The 13662-nt window shown below is 38.9% G+C and overlaps 1 protein-coding gene across 10 annotated transcripts in view; it reads left to right on the top strand.

The window, feature by feature from the left end:
• Positions 1-13662, top strand: part of NRG1 (neuregulin 1) — an 818450-nt gene that overhangs the window by 775176 nt on the left and 29612 nt on the right. For all 10 annotated transcript variants that reach the window (XR_006353605.1, XM_043971800.1, XM_043971806.1 and 7 more), the window contains one exon: positions 2361-2490. Coding sequence is in view for 7 of the 10 variants with exons in the window: in XM_043971800.1 (XP_043827735.1) it covers positions 2361-2490 (130 nt within the window). In the remaining 3 variants the exon portion in view is untranslated. The remainder of the gene's footprint in view (positions 1-2360; positions 2491-13662) is intronic.

Raw genomic sequence — 13662 nt, 5'->3', positions numbered from 1 at the left:
GCTTTCTGATTCTGTGATCTGCCTTAATGGGCCTGGCGCCGACAGGAAACATGCTGTTGGAGAAAGCCCTGGAATTGTTTTCCCCAAATATTCCTCAGTTCACTGTCAAAGGTTTTGCCAACCCAGGGAAGGAGTCTGAGCTCTGTCTGAAAGAAGGGAATTACACATCATTGCTTCATAATAGTTTTCCTCTAGGAATCATGCTACAGATAGTCTGATTTTCAAGGGTTAGATAAAGGACCCTTCGTAGTCTTCCCATTTTAAAAAAGAAAAGTGTTCCTCTTTCTTGGCCAGTATGATGCTATTCTTAAAATAGTTGGAAAGAAGATGAAAAATAGGCCCGATGTGTCTCTTTTCCTGCACACAGCTGGTCTGTATGATTTATATGGGGAATTTATTTTTGTACTCTGCTAAAAGAAAGTTTGTTCTGAAAGAGACATACAGCACTTCCTACTGAACCATAAAAAATAGCAAAGCAACCTGTCATGTATGTATGCTAAACCACGTGGTGACTGGGCATTCGAATGATTTTTTTCCTGCACCAAGAATGAATCACAAGGACTCATCCTATGTCCAAAGTGTCCTTCTCGCTCTATGAGACCATGACCTATTCAGCCTTCATATGGAGCAAATCCTAATGGAATGCAAACTTCATGGGATAGTTATTTTTTTAAATCCCATGGAAGAATGTCTGCAGTTGCCTGTTTCAGATAGGATGATTGAACGTGAAATTTTCCCTTTCTAATGTTTGGTAAGAATGAATAAACATGCAATTTGCAGCACTTACAAAGATGCATCTGTAGACAGGGAGATTATAATTGTATGCATTATGAGGTGCAGAAATGTTTTCAGCCTCAGGAGTTTACAGACCAAGCTACACAAATCCCACCCCTACCCCAGTGCCATTTCTGATTTAGACATTAAGATATAAACAAGAAGAGGGGGCATTACCTCTTTCCTCCATGTCCTTTGCCCCCTTTTATTTCATGTTTTGTAGACTTGTTTTGACGTTGAATTACTTTTGTAAGACACATGCAACAAGACACACATAGAACCATTTCCAAATGAATGTTGTAATGGGAATCTCAGACTGCTTTGATATCCCCACACATTCCTCAGCTGCTCACACTACCACCTCCATATTTCAGCCTTTGGTTTAATTTTTCCTTTTCCATAAAAATCTTTACCGTCTTTAACCAATCGCAGCACAAATGGACCCCAAAAATGAGCTGAGAGAAGAGAAATCAAGTTTTAAGTGATGACTCCTGCCTGTGAATCATAGTGCTTAGACAGACAGGGAGATTCCAAGGCATACTCATGTATAATTAGAAAAGCCAGTCGGGAGAAGGAAGTCAGGTTAGAAGTAAAAATGAAAGAAAAAAGGAAGCAGGGAGAAAGATCGCACACCAAACAAAGAGACCAGAGGTTGTTCCTCTTGTTCCAGGGGCATCTGGAATAACTCCCATTTCATGAGCAGTGTACATTTTACATCATGGTAGATAGTACATCCCCATTTACCAGCTGAGGAGAAATGAAATTGGTCAGCCCTTGTTATGCAGATTATAAATGATTAAGTTTTGAACTTGGCTTCCGTTATCCTAGGCCAACTTTCTTTCTGTGGCCTCACCAGAAGTAGAGTGTGAAGAAGGAAAGTATTTAGAAAAGTACAAGTACAATAGTAGGCACACAGTGGACAGTTGGGGATATTTTCCTTTGTGGCCTTTCTCAGATTAGTAAATAATATGCTCAGCGAGCGGTACCAAGGGAGAGTGGCTAGGCTTTTTGTTAATTAGGAAGGTGGTTGTGGTTCAGTCATTTCCATTATGTTGGACATGAGTGAAACAACTGAACAGAAGCTAGCTGTTCGAACGCTCAACTCTATAAGGCCTGCCTTGTATTGCCTCATGTTATGTCTGTCCCAGCACCACTGTTTTGCACATCATCAGGCTTAGATACAGGATGGGAAATGAGATGTAACAGTTTGGTCATGAAGAGAATTGAATGTGAAGTAGAACATTTTGTACTCGATCCTGGAGGGGCACTACAATTTATTGAGGAGTTGCTAATGTATTTGGACCTGTGCACTTTAGTGCCTGAATGATGGTTGGGTGGGAACAGTGTCAGAGGAGAAAAAGGAGCCTGTTGGAGAGATGGTGTTGCTAATTCATCAAGTGAGGTATGACAATGTTTGGTCTAATTCTGCTGTTCTCTTTAACTCCTCTTTCTAGTTACCTAAGGAGGACCAAGAAGGCACCAGATATTTTTTTAACTATTTACTTTGGCTCCACAGAATTCAAACAAGATGATTGGTTGTAGATGAGGAAAGTGAGTTTCTTTTCCCCTTTTTGTCTTCCATTCAGCCACCTCAACATCCACAGCTGGGACGAGCCATCTTGTCAAATGTGCTGAGAAGGATAGGACTTTCTGCGTCAATGGAGGGGAGTGCTTCATAGTCAAGGATCCATCCAACCCCTCCAGATACTCATGCAAGTAAGAGCCTGCATTCTCTTTTCAAATCTCCCTTGACAGCCCCTGGTGCTGAAAGAGCCCTCTCTTTCAAGTGGGTATTGCATCTTGAAGTTGCTTAGATCAGCTTGGTCACATGGTTTAGAGGGACAGACTTTGGGCAAGCATTCCTTCTTCTGGCTGGCATTTCCCCAGTCCTTCTAGCCAAGCTATGGTTATTTCTTCCCTTCTGGTTGGCACTTTGGGTTCACATGAAGATGAAGCATCCCCAGAGGACCAAAGCAGGGGACTGGTGTTTTTGTTCAATGTATGAAATAAGTGCAGCACATCTGGCCGCACTTCCATCTCAGGTAATATTTGTGACACTGCATTCCTGCTAAGGTGTTTGACACTAAGACAACATGCTCATTATCCTTTGAATTTCTAAAATGGGTAACCACTATTTTGTAAGAAATGGGTCAAGGTTGGTGATGCTGAGCACTCCCCATCTTATACATTGTCAGAGGCTACTTACAAACCTTTTGCTTAGCACTTATCTAAGAAGGTTAATGAATGCCCCTTGTAAAAGCATCCTCTCACAGAGGAAGGACGTATATCATTTATTCTTCATACCTACGAAAATGCAGAACAAGAGATTTCAGAGGTTTCATTGGGCCATGCACTTTTTAATGAAATGCTTTCTTAGAGACAACATGAGATATCAATATAGACAATTAAGCTCACTTAGCTGCTGTTTACATATAATTAAATTCAATACATACAGTATAATGTGTTTTCAAATAACATCACAAACTTTCGTAGACTCGTTTTAGAAATAGATCTGGGTTATGTTTGGAATCTTCAATTCCTGTTTGGAATGCAGAATGATGTAGTCTACCCTCAGTCCCTCAGTAAATATTAGCTAATTAATAAGATGTTGCTCAAGGCAGGCAGGGCCTAAGAAAAGCAAAAGAAAATGTGTAGATATTTCACTGGTGTCACTTGAAAGGCAGTCATAGAGAGAAGTATTGATCCAAATGGCTCAAAGCATCAAGTATGATGGGTACTGTTCCATGTAGAAATGCTCAGCTTTACCCTTCAATGCTATCCCAGAATGCCATGCTTCAAACTCCTGCCTTGACATACACTCTTAGGATTTTTACCTGTACTTAAACCCTTGGAGAGGGCAGCTAGGTAGCACCATGATCAGAGCACTAGCCCTGGAGTCAGGAGAACCTGCCTTGGACACTTCCTCGATGCGTGATACTGGAGTCTCTTAACCTCCATTTAACTCAGTTTCCTCATCTGCCAAATGAACTAGAGAAGTAAAATGCCAAGAAGATAACCCCCAAATGGGGTCACAAAGAGTTGGGCATGACTGAAAAATAAAGCCTTGGAGGGCATCTGGGCCATCCCCCCACTTCTACAAATAAGAACATGGAAGCCAAGAGAGATTCAGGGACCTGTCCAAGATGTTTGCCTGCTCAGTACCTCAGCTAGTGCATAGTACTGGGCATGTTTTCTTTTCTGCCAGGAGGGGCTGCCTTTGGTGACATAGCAGGCCCTTGGGGACCTTAGATTTGGGAGATGCCTGGGTTCCATTGCCAGCTCTGCCACTCACTAGCTCCAGCAAGGCCAGAACTTTCACCTCTCTGTTTTCTCAGTTTCCCAACTTACAATTGTGGTTAATCATAATTGCACTCTCTCCTTCCCAAGACTGTCAGAAGGGAAGGCACTCTCTGAGCTTCAGAATGGCTACAGAGATACAACCTCTTATTTCTGTTTAAACTCCAGTGTTAATTTTGTACCCTGCTTTCTGTGTCATGGAGAGGTCAGATTTTACAATGATATATTTTTCACTAGACCATGGGGGTGTGGGTGTTGTGCCTAGGATTTTTTGTGCCCAAGGGAACAAGCATAAATTGTGCCTAGGGCACCACAGCCCACTAAAAGGTAGCTTGGTATTTAAATTAATTATTCTGGCTACCTAGATGCACCTTACTTATTGTTTCTGTGCCACTTAAATATTGCCAGTGTTTGTTAACACCCTTGCAACTTAGTGCCCTTTAAATGAACCACCTCTGAACTTCCATCCCTAGGCCAAAGCTCTCATGAGCCTGCCCTTGTTACAACTATGCCCAAAGAAAACTGAAGCTTAGAAAAGTGGAATAATTATCTAAGCATATGGATATTGAGTGGTAGGTACCACACCTGAGCCCAGAGAAAATGAACTACCTAGCATCTCATAAACAGCAAGCAGTGAAGCCCTTAACAGCAGAGAAAGCTTGGTGGTTCAGAGGATCCAGGTAACTTTTTCTGTAATCAAGAAGACCTGAGTTCAAATCAAACCTCAGATCTTTCCCATCTTAGTACAGAACCTAGCAGATGAAAGCCCCTTTTATGCTGAGTGGGAGAGAGAAGGAAAAAAAAAAAGAAAACAAAGGCAAGCCATTTCCCCTTCATTTGCCTCCCCTGTAAAATGGGGATAACAATAGTACCCAACTCCTAGGCTTGTGAGGATCACAGGAGAGAATATTTTTAAAACGCTGGGCCTGGTGCATAAGAAACAACAAATGAGTGCCCCTTTCCTACTAACAGTATCATTTAAAGGGGAGGGATTAGAGCCCCAGAGAGACTAATGCAATCAATCAGTCAACATTAATTAAGCTCTTCCTATATACCAGCCACCACAGTGCATTGGGGAATACAAAAGCAAGCAAAAGACAGTTCCTACCCTCAAGAAGCTTACAATGTAATGGAGGAGAAAACGGACAAATATGTTCTCTTTATCTATCTATCTATCTATGTGTATATGTACACACACACACAATAAATGGGAAATCATTAACAGAGAGAAGGCACTAGATTTCACAGGGGCTGGGGAAGGCTTCTTTGTAGAAGATGGGAATAGGACAAGGTGACCATTTTCTTCTTGTCTGTTACTGAGGTAGAAGTGAGGATGCTTTGCTGTCAGTGAGACAGCAAAGCATGAGTTTACATCCTAATACATTTTTTTCAATTACAAAAAAACATTTATTGCCTTGTGCAAGAGACCATAGGACATTAAATATGAAAGAATAGCAGGCCAATGACTCATCTTAGAATGGTTTCTATCTGAACTCTATTGAACATGATAACTAAAAGATGGTTATTTTATTCAGCTTAATAATAGTCCATGTTATATTCAGTATTTTTTTTAAAGGGTTCTTGGTCTCTCTCTACATGCATGTATAGGGGAGTAAAGAAAATGAATAGAAAAGAAGTCATTCCTAGAAATTTTCTGATTGGATATTTATTTTAATGATGAACAAGATCAAGCTTCCCTTGAGAAAACCAATGGATTTTACAGATATTATCAAGACTAGAGCTTAAACAGAAATTAGAAAAACACTTATGACCCTGAAGTGACTATGAATATGGATGGATAATAGAATGAGGTTCATCTCAGAAATATGCAGACTAATAGTAACAATACATTGGGGAAAGAATAATTCACGACACAGAGATTTCGTCAGTGAGTGGGCGAAATCTGGCCCAGAGGCTGACTGGACTGTGGGGTGGAGAGGAGACAGAATTTGCAATATGAAACTGCAGAAAACCAGACCAGCACTATTAGAACTGTCTGTCTGGCCAAGTCAAATGTATGTACTCAAGGGAATGGAGAAAGACCTTGACATCAGCCTTCTGAACCCATGGAGAGTCTTCAGAATACATGTGTTCAAGATCAGTTATCATCAGTTACATTATCCTTTTTTAAACTGGATGTATTTGTAAATACAGTCCCAATGCCCATCAAAGTGGAGGGTTGAAGACAAATGGGAAGAGATACTTTGTTTTGTGCTCAGAATCCTTTGAACTGCCCAGACAATTCCATATGGGGATATTGTTCCAGAAAAATTGTGCAACTAAAGCTGAAATAGATTCACCTTCACATCATGAGTTCTCTCTTTCCTTGACTCCTTCACATGGTCTAATGACCATGGCCTGACCACAATTTGAGATGATGGTGGTGTCTTCTTTGATATTAAAGTTGTCTTAAGGATGATTTCAGTGAACCTATAGAAAATGAGGATAAATCCCCAAACTTTGATTGAAATACAAGAAAAGCTCATTTTATCTAGTTGTACAACAGTCCACAGAATTTTGAGCTTTAAAAAATGAGATAGTAAATTGTCCTATGTATATTTGTAGCTGAACTCCCTCAAAGTGGAAAATAGAAAGAGAATGAAAATGCAACAATTTCATATTTATTCATTCATTCATTTATGTATGTATTTATTTATTTAAAAAAAATTTTTTAATGGAAAATGCAACATTTTTTCAGGGAGACAGTTTAAGTCAACTGTGGTTTTTGCCTAGCCTTAACTGATCTATCTTCCCTTTTAAGTAGTAAAAAGGAAATACAGATTTCAGGTTCAAAAGGGAGATAGAGTAAAAGAACTTAATCATTTCATATATGTGAATGACATCCACTTATATGGCTTCACCAAAAATTTAAATTAAAAAAACACAAAATGTATCTTTTTTTCTTTGAAATCTTTATTCAGTGCCTTCAAAATGTGTTTTGGGCTCAAGAAGTATAAACTTATTAATGCATATGAAGATAAGATAGGGATGGAGGCTTCAAACTTCAATGCAAGGGTCAAAATGAACCGATGAATAAAACTCAAATATCTTGGAATCTTCCAGACAAGACACATAAAGAATTGAGGTATCAAGGAGAAAAGTGTGGTTGAATACATTAAGAGACTTCCTGGCATCCTGAAATCAAATGTGAATGGGAAGAACACACTTAAAGCAAATAGTGCTGAGCAAATTCAATTTTAATGTACACTAGTAACTAGAATTCACTTAGAATTTGTTTGTAATAATGGTGATATAAGTACCTACTATGTGTAGGCACTGTGGTAAGTGCACTGCAAATGCCATCTCATTTAATCCTAACAACAACCTTGGCAGGTAGGTGCTTTTATTATCTCCATTTTACAGTTGAGGAAACTGAGGCAAACAGAGGTTTAGTGACACACCCCCAACCCCCACCCTGGTCACACAGCTATTAAGTGTCTGAAGTTGGGCTTGAACTCAATCTTCCTGCCACCAGGGTCAGCAGATCTACCTACTGCCCTACTTACAATGAAAGGCAAAATCTAGTCCCTGCTCTTTAGGAGCTCACGATTAGCTAAAGCAGGAAGAAAATTCCCTCACTACAAAGGAAGAGATGGATGTTTAGATAGATATACACAGATCACTTGATAGACAGGTCAGAAAACTGAAGCATGGATGAATTCCTTTATGGGATTCAATGCATTTACTAGATTTTGACAGGTTGGCAAGTCACATGTCATCAAAACAATCAGATTTCCTTCACCACCACAGTACATGTTTTTTTCCGTATCATGGCCACTCACAGCTTTCTGTATCTTGTCATCCTTGTCCAGTTCCTTGGTCCCTGGTCTACCAGGAATCTACTATATTAGCTACCCAACGAGCAGGTAATTTGTATCTTTGTGCTGTCTAGGAGTTCCAGTGCAGGGTTTCTTGCTGTCATTGCTTATTCTCATCACATGATAAAGACACCTCCTTTTGCTAGTTGTCTGTGTTGCCAGTATTAGAGAGGCAGCATGATAGTCAGTCAATCTAGTTAGGAAGACTTAGGTTCACTCTCTAAGCTGTGCAACTGGTGACAAGTACCCTAGGCAACTTCCCTATTTATTTTTTAAAATGTATTGCTCTATTTCGTTTTGTATCACCTTCATTTCCTAATTCATTTCTTTCCCTGACTCTCATACCTGGAAAGCCATCCCATAACCATAAAAAAGGAAGAGGGAAAATAAAGCAGTTCATTAAACACAATAGATGGGATGTGATTGGTCCACTGACATAGTTCTCTCTGTCTCCATTCCTGGTCTACTTTTTCAAACTAGAACCTGAAGAGGAATTGCTCTTTACATTAGCAAAAGGCATTTGCAAAATGGAACTTCTCAGAATCATGAAATTCCCGGTCTGGATTAAAATGAAAGATGAGAAAAATTAAAAAGAAGGAAAGGGAGGGAGAACAAATGGCCTTGGGCCTTGCTTTTCTCTCCCTCTGTGCCTTTTTTGCTGCCTTTCTTAGCCCCTTTAATGCAGGACCTCCCCCTCTCCCTCAAGGGTTCTCATTGCACATCATTGGTGCTCCAGCCCAGTTTGTGTTGTAAAGGCAGTTTAATATCCTAGATTGGTTTCCACATGGAAGAATCAGAAAGAAAAAGAAATATATGATTCATGAAAAAGCCAAGGCTATTAGATAATAATGGTAACTGGTGTTTATGTAGTGTTTATAGTTACAAATGACTTTGTAGAATTATCTTATTTGATCCTAACCCAGGAAGCCAATCCGAGTAAAATTAACCCCATTTTGCAGATGAGTAAAATGAGGTTCAGGGAAGTTGGCATTGGCCCAATGTTAAAAAGTTATTAAATGCCTAAAACAACATTCAATTCTTGGGCTCTAAGTAAGCACTAGGCCTAGAGTCAAAGTACTAGAGTTCAAATCTGACTTTTAATACTAACTCTGACCATGACCAATTTCAGGCACTCTGTTTCTTCATCTAAAAATGAAAGGCTTGGTCTTGATGTTTTCTGTGGTCTCTTCTTGCTGTAGATCGACAAGAGTTTGACCTGATGACTCTGAGAACCAACTGAGTTCTTCTAAAGAATAAATTCTGAGCAAAATATCTCATCCATTCTAATTGGAAAATATATTTACAAATTTGGGTCAGAGTTAATTCAACAAGCTTTTGTAAATGCAACTATGTGAAATACACTGTGCTAGAGGGTTCTTCTCAGTTTGCTTGAGATTGAGAGTTTGGTCCAGACCTGTGATTTCATGCATATAAGGAAGTGAAGCAGATCAGCAATGCCTCTGCAACTCAGAGTCTTAGAGAAGGTGCCTGGGGTACTAAAAAGTTAAATGACTTGGCCAAGATGACACAGTTACTGTGTGTCAGAGGTAAGTCTACAGTATTCCCAGCTCCAAATGTGACCACTATGCCTTGCTGCCTGTATCCATGCTATCACTACTACTACCAACGATAACTAATTAAAGTTTGCAAAATGCTTTACAAATATTATTTCATTTGATCCTCCCGAGTAGAAGCTATTAGTATCTTCATTTTATAAATGAGGAAACTGAGTCATGGAAAGGTGAATTCAGTTGGCCAAGGGCTCACAGATGGTAAGCATCTGAAGCCAGATTTTACTTCAGGTTCAGTGACACTGAAATAGAAATTTTAAAAATCCAAGAAAATATATTCCTTGCCATGAAGAAAACCTGAAGTCATGTTTTCCTGTCTTTGCTTACTTTTCCCCTATAAAAAGTAATTTTATTGATAACCCTTCACTTTATCACCTACGTTTTCCAGCTATTATTTATATAAAGGCAGGTAGGGAGGGAGATATACTTATCTAACCAGGTTACTGAAAAAGTCTGACATTATATGCATTGTCCCATAGGCCACCCATAGGCCCCTCCCCCTTTGCTGATCTGCATTTTCAACATGGTGAGACATTCAAGAATGTTTGGATTTGAATGATTCCCTTAGACACCTGATAGGAAAACTCATCTAGCAGTGAATCTATACAAGGAAAATTATAGACAAATATCACTTACGGATATTGATGCTAAAATGGTATATAACAGAGTAGAATAGAGACTTTAGCAACATATTCAAAAACTTATCTTTTCTGTGTCCAGGAAGAAGTTACACCAATAATTCAGAGGTGGTCTAATAGTAGGAAAACTAAAACAATCATACACTAACAAAAAATTGTTTTAATAACATTTATGTTAAATATAAAAAGTCTATAACAATATACAGTGTTGATGTTTTTAAAAGTCTAAAAAGAATAGGCATAAAGGGACCATTCCTTAAAATCATTATAGAATGTAAACTTTAACACAAAAATTAGGTTTTGCCTTTGTTTCCCCACTACCTGGCACGTGTTTAATTAACGTTTAGTGAGTGAATAAATAAATGAATCAGGAGTTAGCAAAAAAAAAAGTTGGAAGTTTTACCAGTAATATCAGGGATAAAGCAAAGATGTTCAATGTTCACGGTCTTCACTACTAAAAATGCCAACTATGGGCACAAGTCAGTGAATCTAAAGAATTTAATCAGAGCTTGGAAGTAGATAAATGATTTTTACTTGCATATGCTTCCCACCAAAAATTGATGGTATTGTCTTTTGTAAAAGAAATAACAATTGCCATCACCAGTATTTCCCATGTGGTCTGACAACAATTCCCTGTGTTCTCCAAAGTTAGCTAAATGGTGCTGATTCTGAGCCACTGATTTCTCAAGAAAGAGGAACTGATTTTAGTTTCATCCATGCATTCAAGGGAGTGTCATAACAAATGGTTTCTTAGAAATCCCTTAGTTCCTTTTTTATCTCAATTGCCCAATCAATTTAGGAAAACTCTACTTTTTCCAACACCATGCATCAGGCTAGGTCTTTAGCCAGCAGAAGGAAAATGAATTTAGCACGTGGAGAGATTGGATAGATAGTGTCAATGTAGTTCCTGCCAAGTTTGAAAAGGGGCATGAATAAGTGATTCCTCTGCTTAAATGCCCTGGATTTCTGAAAGTTTCCTTTTATGTAGACATTATCATAACATGACTTGATGATTTCCATCCTTGCTTTGCAAATTGTAAGGCACATAGGTCTTATGTTCATGATTGAGAAAACAAAGAGGCCTTGTAAGAAGGGGTTCCTTCATTAGAAAGTTACTACAGTATCATAACATTAAGTCTCCCTGGAGAAAACAATAAGACAATATTGGCGAGATCTTCACCCCCTCTTCCCACCTTCTCTGTCTGTCTTTGGTTCCCAGAGCTCTGGGGAATTAACCAATATTTTCCAAGTATTATATAATATGTATATATATAAAATTTTAGCTCTTCTCCTTCTCTGTGTAGTAACTGCAGTGTTTTTTTGTTTTTGTTTTTGTTTTTTTTTTGGAGGGGGGGCAACCTTTCCTAAACTTTCCATAATGGCAATCCTTGACTAGAATCTTTGTTTGTGTCTCACTCACTCACACTCACTCACACACACACACACACACACACACACACACACACACACACACACCCCTCTACACTTGTGCCTCCTTTGATCCTCAAAGTGGATCATAGCTGCTAACAATGACATAGTCATTGAAGGATAGGTCACATTTCTATCAGCATTTTCCTCACAACAGCTGGGAGAGAAATACTATAAATATCACCATCTCCATTTTCCATATGAGAAAACTGAAAGCTTTAGTGAAAGGAAGTGACTTGCTTAGGGCAAACAATAATTATCAAAATGAGTCTTACACTCTGAGCCCATTATACTGTACTACCCACTGTCCTCAGAGTCTTTACTGTGCCTACAACATGTTCACAAGGACTTCTACAACTCTTTTGGATCTAATAGATCTATTTCCTCACCAGTTTGTCCTTTAGCTGTAAAACATTTGCGGGCTGCACAGGATGACTCTTACATTAAAGAAATCATATAACTTATAAATCAATGATTTTCCCATCATCTTTTTGATGGGCCTACCAATATTATTAATGGAAGTTACATTTATTCTCCTGAAACCCATAGTGTAAAAGATTGTTGACGTCTACGTCTGCCTACTCTTTGTGTTGAATATACCAAACCTTTTGGGTATATCCAAAGTTTTAGAATTTGTCAGATTTGTTAGAAGCATTTGAATATAAAACTCCAGAGCTAAGAGAGCCTTTGGACACGAATGGTTAGCACATGGAATGTTGGGAGTTGGAAGGCACCATATAACATAGAACATAGAAAGTTAGAATATTGAATTGATCTTAGAACAATGAATTTCAGAAATAGCAGGGTGTTTAGAGTTGTTTTTTCAGTTGCTTTAGTCATGTAAATGACTGCATTTGGGGTTTTCTTAACAAAGATACTGGTTTGTTATTTCTTTCTTTGGCTCATTTTATAGAGGAGCAAACTGAGGCAAACAGGGTTAAGTGAATTGTCGAGGGTCATTTGTCCACCTAGTAAGTGTCTGAGGCTAGACTCAAACTCAGGAGATGAGTATGAATCTTCCTGACTCTAGGCCGAGTCCTTTGTGTCCTGTACAACATAATTATTCATGCTTAGAATATAGAATGCAGAGTCAGAACATGGATAGTTAAAGGTGTAAGGGACCTGAGAACATAGAATGTCAGAGTTGGACTATGGACCATACAATGTTGGAGCTCAGAGTGACCTTCAAAGCAAAGAATATCAGAGTCAAGAGAAAAGGAATCTTAGAAAATAGAATATTCTCATTCTAAGGGACTGGTCCAATTGGAGGAGACCTTAGAGATCATACCAGCAGTCTTACCCTTTGTTTCAGAGATGAAAAACCCAGGTTGGCCAACTCCTCCTCTAACGGAGTTTCTTCCATACCATGTCGGCTATCTCCCTCATTGAACCATCATCTTAACATAGTATTTAAAAGGAAGTACAGGGTGGACCAGAAGTCACAAAGGAGTCTGAGGTTTTCATAACTTTTTATGAGATTTTACCCCATAGCAACTTTAATAGTAAAGAATAGCCAGTTTACTTGTGTCTATATTAGAATTAATTGTTATGCATATTCTTATTTTATACCATCTGCTCTAGAGCTGAAAGGGCTCTTACATTTCATTTGCCAGATGAGGAAACTGAGGTCAGAGAGATCAAATTCCAATTCTGATTTGAACTCTGGAAGATGGGTCTTCCTGACTCCAGGCCTGGCATGCTATCCACTGTGCCACCATACTACTTGGCATGGCTTAGTCCTAATTCTAGAGAAAATAGAACCCTATTAATAGGTTTGTATGGATAAGGTTCCAGGCCTCCCCTAAATATAGCATTCAAGGAAAACTTCTAAGAATGCTAAGATCTTGATGTATATGAGGAAATGCCAGGTCAAGACTATAAATCCAATGTCATGCCATTTATGCCATAAATAGACTCTTAATGCTTTATACATAACTGGGGAAAATAATATTTTTTAAAAGACTGGAGTGGTGGCAGCTAAGTGGTGCAGTGGATAAAGCACCAGCCCTGGATTCAGGATTACCTGAGTTCAAATCTGGCACTTGACACTTACTAGCTGTATGACCCTGGGCAAGTCACTTAACCCCCATCACCCCACAAAAACCAACCAACCAAACAAACAAAAATCCACTTAAA

This window comes from Dromiciops gliroides, chromosome 6 (genome assembly GCF_019393635.1).
Source record: "Dromiciops gliroides isolate mDroGli1 chromosome 6, mDroGli1.pri, whole genome shotgun sequence".
Classification (NCBI taxonomy): domain Eukaryota; kingdom Metazoa; phylum Chordata; class Mammalia; order Microbiotheria; family Microbiotheriidae; genus Dromiciops; species Dromiciops gliroides.
This window is presented reverse-complemented; position numbering and strand designations above follow the sequence as displayed.